The 20,260-nt window shown below is 40.7% G+C and overlaps 4 protein-coding genes and 1 long non-coding RNA gene across 10 annotated transcripts in view; 4 read left to right on the forward strand and 1 right to left on the reverse strand.

Annotated features, from left to right (window-relative positions):
• Positions 1-20,260, forward strand: part of LOC114643553 (protein NLRC5-like) — a 5,922,889-nt gene that overhangs the window by 5,402,150 nt on the left and 500,479 nt on the right. The gene's annotated exons all lie outside the window — the stretch shown is intronic.
• LOC114643557 (NACHT, LRR and PYD domains-containing protein 3-like) overlaps positions 1-20,260 on the forward strand; it is a 1,908,976-nt gene that overhangs the window by 1,270,329 nt on the left and 618,387 nt on the right. The gene's annotated exons all lie outside the window — the stretch shown is intronic.
• Positions 1-20,260, forward strand: part of LOC114642226 (E3 ubiquitin-protein ligase TRIM16-like) — a 773,543-nt gene that overhangs the window by 200,619 nt on the left and 552,664 nt on the right. The window lies entirely within an intron of this gene.
• The window catches only part of LOC127527383 (uncharacterized), a 374,162-nt gene that overhangs the window by 94,253 nt on the left and 259,649 nt on the right, over positions 1-20,260 (forward strand). The gene's annotated exons all lie outside the window — the stretch shown is intronic.
• The window catches only part of LOC114641943 (NACHT, LRR and PYD domains-containing protein 3-like), a 476,010-nt gene that overhangs the window by 93,911 nt on the left and 361,839 nt on the right, over positions 1-20,260 (reverse strand). The window contains exons 8-9 of one of the 2 annotated variants that reach the window (XM_051925776.1): positions 19,394-19,411; positions 1,468-1,628 (exon numbers count right to left, since the gene is read on the reverse strand). The exons of the other annotated variant lie outside the window; for it this stretch is intronic. Coding sequence (XP_051781736.1) covers positions 1,468-1,628; positions 19,394-19,411 — 179 coding nt within the window. The remainder of the gene's footprint in view (positions 1-1,467; positions 1,629-19,393; positions 19,412-20,260) is intronic. 2 annotated transcript variants of the gene reach the window in all.

The raw sequence follows: 20,260 nt of genomic DNA on the forward strand, positions 1-20,260 counted from the left end.
GTCGAAGTAAAAGCTCTGATTAAATCCGTTAAATTTATCCGTAATTGAAGCCACACAGAATTGTTCTTTGTATTCAGATAGTTGAGTTCACAAATTCACCAATATTTTTCAACTACAGATCTTGAAATTTCATAACTGTGTACAGCACACAATAATCACAATATCTCAGTGGACATTGGACTGTCGCACACATTAGACCTGAAGAATAAATGTGCCAAGTTTCACATTTCAGTCCCTGGGAACCAACGTCTTTCATACTGAGAATCGGACGGACAGACAGACAGACAGACAGACAGACAGACAGACAGACAGACAGACAGACAGACATGCCAATCACAGTTGGTGCTTTTTGCATTTTATGAGAACACACCTAAACATGAATGGAGCTTCACAATCAAAAGAAAAGAAAGAGCTGAAGTATCATGTGAACAAAGGACAGAAATGGAGAAGATGACAACTGATAACAAGTGAATTGTCAGGTCGGTGTGTAAAATCCAAAGGTGACTCCTCTAGTGACACACACATTGACTACACACACACACACGCACGCACACGCACACACATGCACACACACACATCTGTTCTCATTCATCCAATTCAGAGTTGTGAGGGTTGCAGGGCCTATCCAAACAGCACAGGGTGCAAGGCAGGAAACTGCCCTGGACAGGACCCACTCACTCACACACACTAACACACACACACACACGCACACACACACACACACACACACTGTGACCAAATTACAGGTAATAATAAACAAAATAAGTACCAGAGTTTCTTTTTTAATTTGTTTTACACTCATGTTATCTGTGTGTTACATGAAGAGTGAGGAATACTGAATCAAATTAGAAAAGAAAGTTTCTGCCAGTTGTGAGCCGGCTGTCCATGTTGCTTGACTTCCACTGCTGCAAGTGAGACCTTCCATGAAGTAACACGGGGACGCCAAGAGGGCAGTTAGAATATCCATGATGCATTGTGCCTGTCGTAATGTCACTTCAATGAGAACAGGTGGGTATGAGAAGAAGTGAGCCCAGCGCAGACCTCTACTGGTGAACCCAGTCAGCAGCTAAGAGGTTTCAGCAAATCTAAAATGTTCAACCAGCTTTGGTGTTCTTTAATGTAAATATCCCATTAACCTTTACATATCACAATAGAGTATAAAGATATTAAATTAGTTTCAACTATCCATGTCCTCCCTTGGTTGATGAGACATTCAGAACTGCAAACTGTTGTTGCAACAAACCAAAAATAAAATGTCTTGGGTACCTCTAAAACATTTATATTTTTTACTTTTACCAACAAATTAAAATTTTACCCATGTGCCTCTGTAGATGTGCTGCTGATTCTGAAATGATCAAAAGTGAGCAACACACCAAACAGAACTAGAACTGAATCACATGTACTGGTCCCTTATACTGGACCCTTACTGCAGACCAGTTTAGATGGACCCCACAAAGGCTCCCCTACCTCATCATTGGTGAGGATGTCCTTGCTGACCAGGCTCTCCAGGATGTTCGTCATCTTAGCTTTCATCAGATAGGCCAGGCAGGGCCTGAAGTACTCGGTGATCTTCAGGAGATCTTCATGACGGTATCTTTGGAGAACCTTAGGAATGGTCTGCGTCCAAACTGTAGTGAGAAGACAGAGACGGAGATATAAATACGAAGAGCTGTGGAGACTCAGGGTTACAAGTTAGACCAACACAAACCTTTATAGTCATAACTAGAAGAGTCAAGAAGAAGATAAGCAAGTTAAAGTTCTGTGTAGCAGAGCGTAATTATGAAATCAACAAACTAATTAAAAGAGCAGGCTCAGTTATGGGACAAAGGTGGCAGAAGAGAAGAGTATGAAGACAAAACTGAGTGCCGTTATGAACAACGCTGCACATCCTCTCTCTGACACACCAACACTGAGGACTTTCAGCCAACGAATTACTCAGCAGAAGTGTGTCAAGAAACACGACTGGGGGTCTAACATAGTAACAGCAATACACCTGTATAGTGCCTCAATGGGACTGGGGCTGGCATGTCAGAAGTTTTCTTTTTTAAATTTTCTTCTATCTATCTATCTATCTATCTATCTATCTATCTATCTATCTATCTATCTATCTATCTATCTATCTATCTATCTATCTATCTATCTATCTATCTATCTATCTGTCTGTCTGTCTGTCTGTCTGTCTGTCTGTCTGTCTAAGGGAGGTGCTCTTGTGATTATGGACACAGTTCAGCCTGTTAATGAAGTTCTTCCACACTTATCTGACATACAGTGCCATGATATAACCCAACTGCTCTAACAGTAGATACTGTGAATGATGTAATTGATGTCGCTGTGTCTACTGAGCTGATTAATAAACAAACTGCAATTTCTAAACTACCAACACCCACGTATGCCCACGTTAATGTGTTGTCTACTGTAACTATTCTACAACATATTGGGCTGTACACCGATGGGTTTGCTACTCCTTTGGAACTGCTGATCTGGTCTTGGGTCATTGAATTGATTTCTATAGCATTATGACTGAATGGTTATAAAATAATTTAGTAGTTCAGTTTCTTCTTTGTTTATTATTTGCTTATTCATGTATAGATGGATCTATGACAATTAACTGATAGTGAGCTGTCTGTGTCAATAGTAACTGTCTAATATGACAACAGAATCTTTCCATCTGATGATTCCAATACCCCTTTATCTGAGGTGACTTTTCCAAAGGTAAGAGAACAGCCCGGCAGCAGAGCAGTTGTGCCAAGTGCCACTTCCAGATACTAAGACGAGAAATAGAATAGCGCAGGGGTAGTGATGGTTTATAAATATGTTATTACTTATATTTCTATACAAATAACTAACAGAAATGCAGTATGTAATCAGCAGCTCTAGTCAGGATATGCTGGACAGATGTCACAAGTCTCTTATGTAGTTTGTAGTCTTGGCCAAGAAAAATTTTCAATCTCATGTTTGTATGAAGAACGGACATAACAAAGTTTCTGATAGAACAGGAGCCTATGGTGACCAATGCTGGACAACAGTAAACACAAACAGAAAGCCCCTTCACATGGTGTCGTACTTCTGAATTGACAACAGGACTCTTGACCAATGAATGTGGGGGAGAAGTGGGTCTTCAGTTCAGAAGTACAGTGAAGTATGAGGAGGCTTTCTGCTTGTGGACTACTTTCATTTTCCAGAGATAAAGTCAGTCAGTCAGTCAGTCATTTCCCAACCCGCTATATCCTAACACAGGGTCACGGGGGTCTGTTGAAGCCAATCCCAGCCAACACAAGGCGCAAGGCAGGAACAAACCCCGGGCAGGGCACCAAGATATATATTTAATAATATTTTAGCAAACAATACATGTGTTTTGCATGTTACATGGATATGACGGGATGACTGGATGACTTGATGTGTAGATTATGTAACACAAGTAACACAAGAATTTTTCATGGTCATATTTTTATTGTTTACTTTGTCCAGCACTGGTCATCATTTCTTATGTTCTATAAGTAATTTTATTAAGTCCATTCTCCACAAAAACATGAGGTGAAAAATGTTTCTCTGCTGTCACTTCAAGCTGCACAGGCTAAGCATAAAAATATCATTCTGGGCTGGAGGTTTCCTCTAAGAACTGCAGTTATATTTTCATATTTTCTTGTTCTTGTAATAATTATTTTAACAGTATTTTCAATTAACTGAAATCTGCATACAAAAACGATTTGAGCAGCCAGTGAACATCACATTGGTCAAACCTACAGTACTCGAGATAAAGGCAGGAATAATTTCTCAGTATCCTGCATATTTAGAAAACGTCTTAATTTCCCAACATTTTTAAGATGGAAAAAACATGTTTTGAATAGTTTTGTAACATGTGCTTTAAACGACAGGCCAGTTTCAAAGATAACAGCAAGATTGTGGGCTGACTCTGTAGAACTGATGGTGAGTCCAACTGAGTTAAATAATGACAGAATATTATTACAGTATCATCATACCCTCCAATAATTAATATTTCTGTTTTTTCTGTATTCAAAGCCAACTCATTCTTATCCATCCAATTTTTTTAACTCACAAACACAATTAATTTAGGACAGCATCAGTGAAACGTCAATCAGTCTTAAAGAAAGATATAACTGGGTGTCGTCTGAAAATGAATGTTAAGTTTTCTAATGATAGATGCCAGTGGAAATGTGTAAAGTGAAAACTGTAAAGGTCCCAGTATTGAGCCTTACGGGACATCATATTTAACTTCCGTGTATAATGATGGAGTCCTGTCAGCACATTTCTGTATGTACTGGAAACAATTTTAATAAATAAGAACTAAACCAGGCAAGGACAGTGCCCATGGGCCCAATGCCATTGTCCAGCCTCTGTAGTGACATAGATAGTTGATGGTGTCAAACACGCACGTAAATCAAACTACATAATTACAGTGGAGTTTCTATTATCAAAATGTTGCTGTTTTGTAATATGAGCGGAAGCCAGACTGGAATATCTCAAATAAACTGTGATGTGTACAAGGCAAGACAAGGTCTCCCAATGTAATATTTAGTTTGCGGAGTGACGCTAAAATTGACATTGAACTGTGCGTGTCAATAATAATAGTTTATTTATTACAGCTCAATTAATTCATTATTGATGCTTATATACTAGTAGTAATTCATATCAGCCGAACACAGAGTTTACTGTGGTGGACAGTCAATTGGCCGAGGTCTTCAGGACTCTGTCTGTGTCTGACTTTGTCTGTTCCTACTGACCGTGGACACCCTAGAGGTTTATTTCCTCCGTTGATACTTCTGACTGAAGAAATTCCTAAGTGGATGGCGATTTCCCAATGATAGTGACGTTGAGGAGGCAAAAACAGATTGGCTAGAGGACTGCTCCACGTGGAGTGAGGTCATCAGTTGAGTCCTTCAGGGGTCTCTTTGGACCCTGCTTACTTTTCCTGACTTATATTAATGACAGAGATTCTGGTGTAGTTAGTATATTTGTGAAATTTACCGATGACACTAAAATTAGAGAGATGGCACACACTAAGGAGGCAGCAAAAACAAATCAGAAAGGCCTGGACTACCATCAAAACTGGGCAAACACCTGGAAAAGGAGTTGAATATAGAAAAGTGCTACACGTGAGCAAAAGGAATGTCAATTATAAAAATATGATTGGAAACACTGAACTACAGGAATCAGCCTCTGAAAAGACACCATGTTTTCATCATCTAAGTAATGTACAGAAATGATTAAAAAAGCAAATAAAATGGGTTATATCGCAAAAACTGTTGAAAAGCAATCGAGAGTCGTTATTCTTGGACTATTTAATGCACTATTGAGGCCACATCTGGAGTACTGTGTGCAGTTCTGGGGCTTCATTTATAAAGCTTGCATATGTACAAAAAGAGACTTGAAATGTGCAGCGTTCTGCAGAATTGTCAGGATGTATAAAAAATAATATACTTAACGGTGAAATAGGAATATAATTATAGCAACTCTGACTCACATATTCACAACATTTAGGAGAAATTGGGAAATGACGACACCCTTAATCAGGTTGGGAATGTAACCGGACCAGGCAAATGACAACTCACTCACATAGTAACTCACTGGCTCACTGAGCTGTTATTGTAATGAGTGCTGACATGACAAGCAAATTACACCCAAAGTGATGAATATGCTGCACCGACTGTATTTTAATTCCCAATCTAAAAATTTGCAGTGAAGACAGTTTTTGGCTTTTCATTAGTTTGTATCGGCTACTTGTTGTCACTTCTCTAAGAACTGGCTGACAGGTCAGGAATATCTCAGCCAAGTGCTGGTCCATCATGCCTGCTGTGCTGGAAGCCATTAACCGACTGGCAGTACATCCAGTTTTTGTATGGTGTGAGTGTAAATACAAAAAAACAAAAAACACAAAATGCTGTTATAGATAAAAAGGCAATTTACAGCCACGTCCAGCTCTCCTAATGTAATCAGAGCAAATGACTGCACTCATAATGCAATAAGGCCTCCTAGTGAGAATAAAGCTTCTTTTGTTAACCATGAGGTTAATGCACAAATCATCTGTGAGGCCAAGATGTGGCTGACAAACATCAGTGGATTGGGTCAACCCGGGGTTCATTTATTTTGAGACAATGTAGCTCTGACAGGCTTGTTGGTAGGTGCTGTAGGAGACACGTCCTGTAGGTCACTTCCTGTGTTGTGTTATGAAGAATAGTCTTGTATGAAGCTCTGTGTGTTGGCCTATTGCTACTTTCTTAACACTTTACAAATGTTGTTGTTGTTGTTGTTATGTCGTGCTCAAGATCCCACAGAAACGATGAGCTTCTGAACACTGATGAAGAACTGAAGGGTTTGGAGGAGCAGATACTAAAGCTTCACACTCACTGCTGGCACCTGAAAGCCCTGAAGCTACAGCAAAATGTAGCAGGATGTTCTGAGGTGGCTTCCTCTTCCAGCAATTGCCAGTTGGCTTTCTCCACATTTCAGCAGTGCCTGAAGTTGATGAGAATCTCCTTTACTCCTGGACTCTCTCAGGACAGAGTGAGAGAACACCAATGAGAAAGGGGACCTCCACCTCAAGTGTCCAGAAAAGCACCAACGTGTTGAAGCTCTCAGCTGTTCACCAGCTGCCTGCCAAAGTGCTCTTGTCATTGTGGGGTACTCCATCATAAGAAACCTTAACTGGGCACTTTCTTGCAGGAAGAATTTTATGTCCTGTTTTCAGGGGGCACACGTACAGGACATTTTTTAAAAAGCTCCATCTGTCCTTGTGAAGCAGAAAGGGGTCAGCGCTGTTGTTTTCCATGGGGGAACTAATGAACATTTGTAGTTGCTGGTCAGAGGTGCTGAACGAGGACTTTAGATTGATGCCGCACATACTTGAGAGGGGTCCTGGGACTCAGCTGTGTGGATTGTCTCTGGACCACCACTGATGATGTGATGTTCAGAGGGTTGCATTTTGCACCAACACAACTTGATCAAAGTCCTGTGCAGCTGTGATGTTTTTATGAAAGTGGATACCCCAACTTGCCATAAGACCCATCGTGTTGAATCCTCTAAGACGAAGACTAAATAAAGAATGACCTAAGAATATTTATGTTAGGCAGAAGGCCCAGTGGATGCTGGTGGTCTTTTGGCCCGCTTGAACCCCTGAAAAGTTTGTTTTTTTCCTGGCTTAACTGGATTTTGTTTTTCTGTCCACCTTGGCTATTTTTTTTCTTTGGTTATATTTTTGAATAAAAGCACACATATTTATTTGATATTTGGACTAAAGTCTTCACACATTATACACTTCATGTCATTATTAGTATAACATGGTAAATGTTTTTGCTTTAGGTATGTGTTCAACATTTCTTGCCTCGTATTTCCTGTTCTCCTACACTTACAGTATAGACACAGAACACACAAGACATATATGTGTTCCAAATAACGCTATTGTATTATTTATCCTATACAACCCCAGGCACCTCACAACAAGATAAACAATGCTTGAGCTGGGAGAACTTTTTGCCTGAGTTGAGCTCCGTCGAGATGAGGGGATGGAACAGCAGTCTGCTTGTGTTGATCGACACATTTACAAAACAAAAGACGCTGATGAGGAGAGGTGTGAAGGAACTTAAGGTGGGCTGGGATTACAAGATTTTTCGTAGGCTTGAAGGTTTCTAGTTCGAAGTGTTACACAACTTCAACATGACCTACTCGGCTCTCAGTTTACACTCGTCATGGACCACACTCCATTTCAGTGGACGGTCCACCATGAAGATGTTTTTGGATAAACAGCCCTACAGGTTTAACGTAGTTCATCACAGAAGGACCCTCCACACAGTGGCTCATTAGGTACACTAGCTAAAAGGGGGCATTGTCACATGTTTGACCATGGTGAGGCTCTTGTGGGGACCAATTTAGGAAGTTAAGGAAATAGTTAAGGAATTGGGTGTGACACCATCGCTAACACACTTCCCATGTTAACCTCCAACCTTGAAGATGCTACCCAAGAAATAGAACTCTGACATCACTTTTGTGGCAGCAAAGACCCCAACTCTTCAGGTGTCACATTTTAAAATTGGACCATAACAGGGAGCTGATGTCAGTCTGATGACCGATACTGATAGAGACACGCCGGTGCCATCCTGTTAAATAATAAACCGTTTGTGTGGCCTTTTTCTTTATTTCTTTTGACAGGAAGGAACTCAAATGGGGTTCCCACCAAGAGACCCCAAACGTTTGAATTTATTTATGTTTACAACACAACAGGGTTACTGCCATAAACAATGTAGAGGTGTTCATGAAAATGGAGGCACCTGTTGAAAAAATAGTTGTGGGTTCAGATTGAGAAGAAAGAAACACAAAACAAAAGAGAACTGGCAGGACAGGAATGAGGACCATGGGGTACACTGCAGGACTCAGCTGAATTTGGGTGAACTCTGTGCTCAGATGGTACAGAAAATTTAAATATAGAGATCAATGTGCTTTCAGTCATTAGCTTTGAATTATTAAAAGCTTTTGCTTATATTTTCAAGACACCATTTCTTTGTCAATATAAAGGCTGCTGGTTTTTGTCTATTTTCTCATTTTTGCTGCTAAACTTATAGCTGAGGTGAGATAATAAAAAGTCAAAGACACCGTGTACTCTGAGAGAGCTAAACAGCACATTGTCTTAGAAATACAGTGCTGAGATTTTAACCTTAAGAGAGCTGAACAGGCCATTACTTTAGAAAATACACAGAGAGTTTAAATCTACAATATGTATCAATGTTTTCTTATATATCGATGCTATTTAGTCAAATTAAAGTCAAACGTGTTGTATTAGCTAGCTCTAGATCATATAAGAGTTCATGATTAAAGACTTGTGTCTGAGTTTTAATTTCTTCTAAAATGTGAGAAAACTACATGCCATTGTCTTAGAGAGTCAGCTTCTTAAAACTTTAGCTGTGAGAGATGCTTCTGTATCAAGTAACTGTTGTTTGAGCGGCCCAGTACCTCATGTGTGGGTCCTCCTGATTCTGACTTTAATGTTCTGAATAGATCGATGAATAAGTCTCAGGCAGGGTAAGGAGTAATGTTGGCAAGTTTGGGTGAGATGATGGACACTAGATGATAGATATTAGTGGGCTTGGACATAAGGTAATGGTGGGAAGAACTAGAAGGAGGAGAGTAATTTGCAAAGATGATAAGAAATGTAATCTAAACTGAAGCACTTCCTAGTTACAGCACTTGCACCATAGTGAAGTCTTGTTGTTACATTGCTGTGTAATAAAGATGTTCTTCTGCATTCCCATCTGGACTCCAAGACTGCCTTCTTCTAAGAGAGTGAAGTTTTCTCCATGACAATGGCAACTCTGGCCAGTGATAAGTGACCTGTGACCCTTGTCATTCCTTTCAGTCTGCTGATGACATGACTGCCAGTGCTGCTTCTCTTTCTGCAGGTCTCTTCTTTGAACGGCTCTGAGCAGTGTAACAGTGAAGTGACTAACCTGAGATGTGGACACAATTAGCTGAACAGCCGTACTGGCCGGGTCAAAGCTGATAATGCAGTTGGTCAGGGTCCAGCTTAAAGGAACCATCAGCAGTGGTGAAGATGACAAGGCAGCTGCTGACTCCAAACGTCAGGAACCCTCAACCCACAGTGAATTGAGAGCTCTGTTCACAGTTTATTTCTTTAATTCCAAATCTCATTTGTGCCTCAAAGACTCATTTACTATAAATGACCTGCTGCATGTATAAAAGCGTGAGATCTGAACATTTGGCAGATGTGAAATATTCTAAAGTCACTTTGTTGATCACTTGCGTTTCATGGAAATCTTGTGTTTTTCATACTATGAGAAAATTAAAAAGGGAAAATTAAAGAGCGGAGATAGCAGCCAAACTTGCAATACCTGCAAAGCCTTCATGCAGCACCACCATGGTCAGACTGAACGTTATTGGCTGTCAGATTGAGGTGAGCTTACAATACTTTGGAAATGTGAAACTGCTAGAAAGTCATGTCATGAGGATTCGAGGCGGGTTTGTAGGGCAGTTTTATACACAATTTACATTACATTCTATTAATATGAAGTTATTAAGCAGTTCGCATACGTTTGCAACCCGTGATTTTTCTTCTTTTTTTGCATATAACAAAGACACATGCATTGCATTTGTCATTCCAACAGATTGCACATCACAAACATTAACACTGTTATCGTTTATTCGTGTCTGCCGTTTCTATAGGAGGATGACAATGAGTTAAATTCTAATGGACGTTTTTCAAATGTTGACAAGCAATAAGCAAAAGATATCACTGAAAACCACAGAAAACAAAAACAGCAACAACAACAAAAAAAATCAGTACAAGGAAAGTTCGAAGAAAGAATTTTTTTTTTTACATTGTTACATTTTACACTGTTTGGGGATCGTTGTGCAAATGTGTACAACTGAGCTACGACCACAGATCTAACTGCTCTGTGGATGATTCATTCAAGCATTTCAAGGTCACTTCGTTGTAATCAAAGTATCTGCAGAATGTACTTCGTAGTAACGAGATCTCTATAGACTTGTGTCACATGGGGAAACTGTCGAGACCATAAAATACTTTGTTGTAATAGTCTCTCACCTCGGTCTCTCGCCTCTCTCTGCACCGCTGCAAAGCCCCCCCCCCCGCCAAGCGTTCTGAAAAGTCTGAGTGAGTCTCCGTTGCCGGCAGTTCTCTCGCGGCCTGGGTGTTAGACGGCTGCGGCCTGGTAGTGGGCCGCGGACCAAGGGTTGGGGACCCCTGGTTTAGACAATTCAGCTACTTCTGATTCGGCTTCAGTCTCTCCAGGTCCCACTGTAGTCAGTGCACAGCCGAAGTCAGCAGCACCAATTCAGCCTGTGTAACAGTAAGACGGGGGTCTAAGAATCCGAAATGTAGTCACCCGGCACCCAGGTCACTACAAACTGAGAATAAGACAGTGCTCATAACTGGCGATTCCATAGTGCGAAATGTTAGAATACCAAACTATGTTAAACCAGCAGTTCATGTTAAATACCTCGCAGGGGCCAAGATTTCTGGCATAGAGGCCACATTGGACCGTGTCACTGACAATGAAGTATCTACCTCATTGCTGCATGTCGGCACTAATGATATTTATTTACAGCAATCTGAGGTATTAAAGAGGAACTTCATCTCTCTATGCACTAAAGATAAAAGAAAATGTCGGAATTTAGTTGTATCTGGCCCCTTACCAAGATTATATAGAGGGGATGTGATTTATAGCAGATTGCATTCCCTTCACTGCTGGCTAGAAACCTGGTGTGCAAATAAAAGCATAGCGTTTGTGAACAATTGGGATGATTTTTGGGAAAGGCCTGGATTTTTCAGAAGAGATGGTCTTCATCCTAACTGGAGGGGATCTTATGTATTATCCCAAAATATGGCAGCAAAACTGGCTGGTTGACTGATTAGAGCACCATCCAGGCCGCAGTCATGTGATCTTAAATCACAGGGTGTTGTTTATCCCACCTGTTACTGTCCTGAAGCTGTTACCCATAATCCTTGTCGTGGGGCATCCAGTAAATTTAGTCTTGATACAAACCTTAAATTAATTGATAACCAAAAAATAAGGTGTATAATTAGACCAAGGGATAAAACCAGACCCTCCACCAGGGGCATCTGTAATAGAAATTTACTTCAAATTAAAACAAAAAATATATCAGCAGTTCAGAAAAAAGCGTACAGTTTTAAATGCTGCTTATTGAACATTCACTCTCTTGGCACTAAAGCTGTTTTGGTAAATGATATTATATTAAGTACAAAATCTGATTTGTGTCCTCTCACTGAAACCTGGCTTAGTAAATGTGACACTGTCCCCCTAGCTGAGGCGTCACCAGATGGATACTTGTTCCTTCATAAGTCTAGAGATTCTGGTCGAGGAGGGGGACTTGGAATAATTCATTGTAACAAAATGCAAATCACTTCTAAAAATTTAGGCAACTTTACATCCTTTGAGACATTCACTTTAAATATTAAAACAGATTCCAACACAATTATAGTGCTAGTCTATAGACCACCAGGGCCGTATTCATTGTTCATGTCTGAATTTAGCAACCTTCCATCTGATTTGGCTATAAATTATGATCACGTAGTACTGATGGGGATTTTAATGTACACATTGATGTGGAAACTGACACTTTTAGCAAATGTTTTACTTATTTGTTAAATTCAGTAGGATTTTGTCAGATTGTCAAAGGTCCAACTCATAATCATAACCACACATTAGATTTAATTATAACTTACAAAGTTGAAATTTAAAACTTAAATATTACTCCATTAAATGAAGTTATTTCCGATCACTACTTAATTACATTTGATTTAGTCCTGCCCTTGCCAACACACTCCCAGATTAAAACAAAGACAGTGCGACATCTAGATTGTAATTCTGCTTCAAAATTTATAGATACTTTGAGTAAGTCGAGTGTAATTGTGGAAAACCATTTAGATCAGCTAACATCAAATGTAAACGTGGAAAACAATTTAGATCAGCTAACATCACATTATAATGTGACCTTGAGAGATGCTCTGGACACAGTGGCTCCCCTTAAAACAAAAGTGATCAAAGCACATAGAAACTCTCCCTGGTTTAATGAAAACACTCGAGCTCTTAAATTAGAGTGTTGAAAACTGCAGCGCGAATGAAGAACAACAAAGCTACATGTCTTTCAAATTGCATGGACAGAGAGTGTTAATAAATATAAAAAAGCCCTCTTTAAAGCTCGCTCAGAATACTATTCTATATTAATAGATAACAATAATAAAAATCCTCGGGTACTGTTTAGAACAGTGGCTAAATTAACAAATGGAAATTCAGATCAACAGTGCAAAATACCAACAGATATTAGCAGTACAGACTTTATGAACTTCTTCAATGAGAAAATTAAAAATATAAGATCCCAGATCTCTGCATCACAGTACAAACCAAATACTAGCTTAGCAGACCCTGTCTCACATTGCACTCAGCACTTTAGTAATTTTAATCCTGTAACTGAGCAGGAAGTCTTAAGTTTAATTTCTAAAATGAACCCACTACTTGTTCCCTGATCCAGTGCCAACAAAACTAGTAAAAAGTGCAATGGATGTTCAAGCAGCGCCTATTCTAAACATTATCAGTAGTTCATTATTGCATGGCACAGTACCCGATGCACTAAAAGTGTCAGTCATTAAACCATTACTTAAAAAGTCAGACCTTGACCCACATATACTAAATAATTATAGGCCTATTTCAAATCTACTTTTTCTCTCTAAATTACTAGAAAAAGTAGTCGCCAGTCAGCTTCAGTCACACCTTATGCATTACAATTTATTTGAGAAATTTCAGTCTGGTTTTCGCACTGGTCATAGTACAGAAACGGCACTAACACGGGTTGTAAATGACATTCTGATATCCTCTGATGAAGGAAACTCCACTGTATTTATGGTGTTGGACTTAAGTGCAGCGTTTGACACCATCGACCATTCTATCTTACTGCACAGGCTAGAAAATGATGTTGGGCTTACAGGCACCGTTCGCGCTTGGTTTAGTTCTTACTTATCAAATCGATTACAATATGTACAGAAATGTGCTGACAGTACTCCATCATTATACACAGAAGTTCAATATGGTGTCCCGCAGGGCTCAGTACTGGGACTTTTACTGTTTTCACTTTACATGCTTCCACTGGGATCTATCATTAGGAAACATGATGCTAATTTTCGTTTGTATGCAGATGACACCCAGTTATACCTTTCATTCAATCAAATGAAGTTTCTCTGATGTTGTCTTTAATTAGTTGTGTTAGCAAATTAAAGGAGTGGATGAATGAGAACTACTCTTCTTTAAACACAGATAAAACAGAGATGTTAATTGTTGGAGGGAATGACGCTGATCATAACAATATTTTGTTATCATTTAACTCAGTTGGAATCCCAAATACAGTAATCCCTCCTCCATCGCGGGGGTTGCGTTCCAGAGCCACCCGCGAAATAAGAAAATCCGCGAAGTAGAAACCATATGTTTATATGGTTATTTTTATATTGTCATGCTTGGGTCACAGATTTGCGCAGAAACACAGGAGGTTGTAGAGAGACAGGAACGTTATTCAAACACTGCAAACAAACATTTGTCTCTTTTTCAAAAGTTTAAACTGTGCTCCATGACAAGACAGAGATGACAGTTCAGTCTCACAATTAAAAGAATGCAAACATATCTTCCTCTTCAAAGGAGCAAACAAATCAATAGGGCTGTTTGGCTCTTAAGTATGCGAAGCACCGCGGCACAAAGCTGTTGAAGGCGGCAACTCACACCCCCTCTGGCAGGAGCAGGGAGAGAGAGAGAGAGAGAGAGAGAGAGAGAGACAGAGTTTGTTTTTCAAGCAAAAATCAATACGTGCCCTTCGTGCTTTTAAGTATGCGAAGCACCGTGCAGCATGCCGTTTCAGGAAGCAGCTGCACAAAAGATAGCAACGTGAAGATAATCTTTCAGCATTTTTAGACGAGCGTCCGTATCGTCTAGGTGTGCGAACAGCCCCCCTGCTCAATCCCCCTACGTCAGGATCAGAGAAAGTCAGCGCAAGAGACAGAGAAAAGTAAGCTGGGTAGCTTCTCAGCCATCTGCCAATAGCGTCCCTTGTATGAAATCAACTGGGCAAACCAACTGAGGAAGCATGTACCAGAAATTAAAAGACCCATTGTCCTCAGAAACCAGCGAAGCAGCGAAAAATCCGCGATATATATTTAAATATGCTTACATATAAAATCCGCGATGGAGTGAAGCCGCGAAAGGCGAAGCGCGATATAACGAGGGATTACTGTAATTTCACTGAATCAGCCCGCAATCTAGGAGTTATCTTTGACTCTAGCATGTCATTTAAAGCACAAATTGCGAAGTTGTCCAAAACATGTTTCTTCCATCTAAAAAATGTTAGGAAATTAAGGTACTTTCTAAATAAACAGGATTCTGAGAAATTAATTCATGCATTTATCTCTAGTAGGATTGACTACTGCAATGCAATCACTCAGGCACTGCCGAGAGTGGCAGCCTTTTCAGCAGCTCTGTGTACGACTCTATTTTTCTCTTTTTTATTATATTTTATTGATTTTTTTATTGATCACTCCTATCACTTTATTTTATGTGGATTTGATCCCTGGACAACTTTTACATCGTGGGCATGGATTTTTACACGCCGAGACTCGTCTATTCAAGTACTCAACTTCGAGCGCTGAGAACAAATGCCAGTGCCAGTGTGGTTCCCTATTTACCCGACGAGGTAAGAAGGCGGTATCGTGGCAGCAGAGCCGGCACTAAGCTAAAAATGAAGCGGCTTGTGAGAAAGTGGTATTTTAAGCCTACGGTGCCTTCTGTGATCATGGGAAATGTGAAATCAATATCAAATAAGATCGATGAACTGGCTGCGCTGGTGAAAAATGTCAGGACCTACAGAGAATGCAGTTTGTTGTGCTTTTGTGAAACGTGGCTAACTAACACCATCCTAGATGCTGACATGGAGCTATCCGGGTTTAGCACAGTTAGAGCGGACAGAGATGCAAGTACATGTGGGAAGCACAAAGGTGGAGGTCTAGCTCTGTATGTCAATACACGGTGGTGTAACTCTGGACATGTTAACGTCAAAGTCTCCACTTGCTGCAGGGACATCGAACTGTTGGCCATTAGTTTGCGTCCCTATTACTTGCCCAGAGAGTTTGGACATGTCAAGGTGAATTTCCCCTTGGGATTAATAAAGTATCTATCTATCTATCTATCTATCTATCTATCTATCTATCTATCTATCTATCTATCTATCTATCTATCTATCTATCTATCTATCTATCTATCTATCTATCTATCTATCTATCTATCTATCTATCTATCTATCTATCTATCTATCTATCAATGCGGTTTTCACTGGATGTTCAAACTGTTCTCTATACAGCCTCCAGTTAATCCAAAATGCGGCTGCAAGAATTATTACAAGAACAAGAAAATACGAACACATAACTCCAGTTCTTAAATCCTTACACTGGCTCCCGGTTAAGTTTAGGGCAGTTTTCAAAATCCTCCTTTTAACATATAAAGCATTAAATGGCCAAGGTCTGGCTTACTTGTCTGATACAATTTCTTGGACTTGCTGCATATCATTCAAAAAAATAAAACTCTGGAAACCACCTGATTATTTTAAATGTAGGTGTATTTTGAAAAAAAATCCCCAAGGAAGAAAAAGGAGAAGAAGAGGGGGGAGACGTGTCCGGAGGCAGGAGGAGAGGAGGAAGATAAAGAGAGTGGAACTGAGGGTAGGAACTTTGAATGTTGGCAGTATGACTGGTAAGGGGAGAGAGTTAGCAGATACGATGGAGAGAAGGAAGGTTGATATATTGTGTGTACAAGAGACTAAATGGAAGGGGAGTAAGACCAGGTGTATCGTACGGGGATTCAAATTGTTCTATCATGGTGTGGATAGGAGGAGAAATGGAGTAGGAGTTATTCTGAAGGACCAGTATGTCAAGAGTGTTTGGAGGTGAAGAGAGTGTCAGACAGAGTGATGATTATGAAGCTGGAAATTGGAGGTGTGATGATGAATGTTGTTACTGCATATGCACAGCAAGTTGGGTGTACAATGGGTGAGAAAGAAGATTTCTGGAGTGAGTTAGATGAAGTGATGAACAGTGTATCCAAGGGACAGAAAGTGGTGATTGGAGCGGATTTCAATGGACATGTTGCTGAAGGGAACAGAGGAGACAAGGAGGTGATGGGTAGGTATGGTGTCAAGGAGAGGAATGAAGAAGGTCAGATGATGGTGGATTTTGCCAAAAAGATGGACATGGCTGAGGTGAATACGTATTTTAAGAAGAGGGACGAACAAAGGGTGATGTACAAGAGTGGAGGAAGATGCACACAGGTAGATTACATCCCTTTGCAGAAGAGTCAATCTGAAGGAGATTGAAGACTGCAAAGTGGTGGCAGGGGAAACTGTAGTTAAGCAGCATAGGATGGTGGTCTGTAGGATGACATTGGAGATCAATAAGAGGAAGAGAGTGAGGGCAGAGCCAATGATCAAATGGTGGAGGTTGAAAAAGGAAGACTGCAGAGGTGAGACAGGCACTGGGTGGTAGTGAAGAGTTACCAGACAGTTGGGAAACTACAGCAGATGTAGTATGGGTGACAGAAAGAAGGGTGCTTGGCATGACATCTGGACAGAGGAAGGAGCAAAAGGAAACCTGGCAGTGGAATGAGGAAATACAGGAAGGTATACAGAGGAAGAGGATGGCAAAGAATAAGTGGGCTAGTCAGACAGATGAGTACAAGGAGATAAAGTGCAAGGTGAAGAGAGAAGTGGCGAAGGCTAAAGAAAAGGCATATGATGAGTTGTATGAGAGGTTGGACTCTAAGGAGGGAGAAAAGGACCTGTACCGATTGGCTAGACCGAGGGGATGAGCTGGGAAAGATGTGCAGCAGGTTAAGGTGATAAAGAATAAAGATGGAAACGTACTCACAAGCGAGGAGAGTGTGTTGAGAAGATGGAAAGAGTACTTTGAGAGGCTGATGAATGAAGAGAACGAGAGACAATGAAGTTTGGATGATGTGGAGATAGTGAATCAGGAAGTGCAACAGATTAGCAAGGAGGAAGTAAGGACAGCTATGAAGAGGATGAAAAATGGAAAGGCCGTTGGTCCAGATGACATACCTGTGGAAGCATGGAGGTGTTTAGGAGAGATGGCAGTGGAGTTTTTAACCAGATTGTTTAATAGAATCTTGGAAAGTGAGAGGATGATGAGGAGTGGAGAAGAAGTGTTCTGGTGCCAATATTCAAGAATAAGGGGGATGTGCAGGACTGCAGTAACTACACGGGGGTAAAATTGATGAGCCACAGCATGAAGTTATGGGAAAGAGTAGTGGAAGCTCGGTTAAGAAGTAAGGTGATGATTAGTGAGCAGCAGTTTGGTTTCATGCCAAGAAAGAGCACCACAGATGTGATGTTTGCTCTGAGGATGTTAATGGAGAAGTATAGAGAAGACCAAAAGGAGTTGCATTGCGTCTTTGTGGACCTGGAGAAAGCATATGACACGGTGACTAGAGAGGAGTTGTGGGATTGTATGAGGAAATCAGGAGTGGCAGAGAAGTGTATAAGAGTGGTACAGGATATGTACGAGGGAAGTGTGACAGTGGTGAGGTCTACGGTAGGAGTGACGGAGGTGGGATTACATCAGGGATCGGCTCTGAGCCCTTTCTTATTTGCAATGGTGATGGACAGGTTGACAGACAAGATTAGACAGGAGTCCCCATGGACTATAATGTTTGCTGATGACATTGTGATCTGTAGCAATAGTAGGGAGCAGGTTGAGGAGACCCTGGAGAGGTGGAGATATACTCTAGAGAGGAGAGGAATGAAGGTCAGTAGGACCATCAAGACAGGATACATGTGTGTGAATGAGAGGGAGGTCAGTGGAATGGTGACGATGCAGAGAGTAGAGTTGGCGAAGGTGGATGAGTTTAAATACTTGGGATAAACAGTACAGAGTAATGGGGATTGTGGAAGAGAAGTGAAAAAAAGAGTGCAGGCAGGGTGGAATGGGTGGAGAAGAGTGTGAGGAGTGATTTGTGACAGACGGGTATCAGCAAGAGTGAAAGGGAAGGTCTACAGGACGGTAGTGAGACCAGCTATGTTATATGGGTTGGAGACGGTGGCACAGGAGACAGAGCTGGAGGTAGCAGAGTTAAAGATGCTAAGATTTGCATTGGGTGTGATGAGGATGGACAGAATTAGAAATGAGGACATTAGAGGGTCAGCTCAGGTGGGACAGTTGAGAAACAAGGTAAGAGAGGCGAGATTGCGCTGGTTTGGACATGTGCAGAGGAGAGATGCTGGGTATATTGGGAGAAGGGTGCTAAGGATAGAGCTGCCAGGGAATAGGAAAAGAGGAAGGCCTAAAAGAAGGTTTATGGATGTGGTGAGAGAGGACATGCAGGTGATGGGTGTAACAGAGCAAGATGATCCGCTGTGGCGACCCCTAACGGGAGCATCTGAAATAAGAAATGTATTTTGAAAAAGAGTATCGATGTATTTGATTACTGCAGGACCATTATCAGATTGTTGCATAGATTACTTCATAAAGGCGACCATCATATGACAGAGAAGTTTGTTTCAAATCAAACAAGGTGAGCACCATAAAAATGACCAAAAATCAAATCTTTTTAATTTTTTGGAAACTGCAGTTTTATTACTTCTGCAATATCCCACCGACTGTAGTTTATATTTTCCTGTCTTCCTTGGCCATCTGACCATAATTTGTAATTAAGCTGCACATTTTGATTCTCTACTGTTATAAAGTCCTCTTGTCAAACTTACCAGTGAATTCCGAGTTTTTATTGTAGGCGACTTAATGAATTAATGGATACTAACTCACATGAGGAGACTGTGGTGCACATACCTGGAGCTTTGATCTTCTCTGTGGGGAAAAAGAGAAAGTCCTGAGTTAATTCTACATATCTCCATCATACTCACATCAACACAAGATTTTCTCTTTCTTTGCTCTCTTAAATAGTTCACTACTGAAGCCCCCCGACTGTTCACACCAGTGCCACCAGGTTTAATTCCCCCCAGTAGACAGCAGTTATCTGCTCTTTCATAAACTCCTCCATGCTGCTATTACCCATCATTACAAATCACTTCCAGCTTCTTCACACATATTTGACCTTTGATCATTTCAGTCTGTCCCAGCAGCACTGAGACACCGGACCACTGCAGGACCCTCATGCTGGAGAGATTGAGCTAAGTTTGTGAGGTCCACTCATTAGCCGATTACCATATCTACGTAATTAGTGAACCAATGAGAGGATACTACAGGAATGTTTTTAACATAATTAAAACCCTCTAATCTATCTGTCTATTCCCCCTCATTTTGGATTTTTGAACATCTGCATTTGTGTCTACGCGTACCTGTGAACTCAGTGAAGGGCACCATACAAGACAAACTGAACTGAATTGCACTTCGTTGCTCGGTGTGAGTTTAGCACAGTTTAGGTGCCCATTGGTCCAATTCACATCAGCTCTGATTCTGTTTCCTACTGCAACATTGCAAAAAGGGACAAAGATTTGCAGTTTCTTAGTTCTGGAGCGCCCTCTTGTGGTAATTTGTCATCATTGTCATCATCCGTACTTACTGATGAAGTTATTTTTGTTTTGAGTTTATGGCACGCTGTTCTTGCATTAACACTTTGCCTGGGACATTTCCTAACATAATGGGCCTCATTTGTAGTGTCGTCAGTTAATCAGATGTATCAGAAGTCCTATGGAA

Source organism: Erpetoichthys calabaricus, chromosome 4, assembly GCF_900747795.2.
Source record: "Erpetoichthys calabaricus chromosome 4, fErpCal1.3, whole genome shotgun sequence".
Lineage (NCBI taxonomy): Eukaryota > Metazoa > Chordata > Cladistia > Polypteriformes > Polypteridae > Erpetoichthys > Erpetoichthys calabaricus.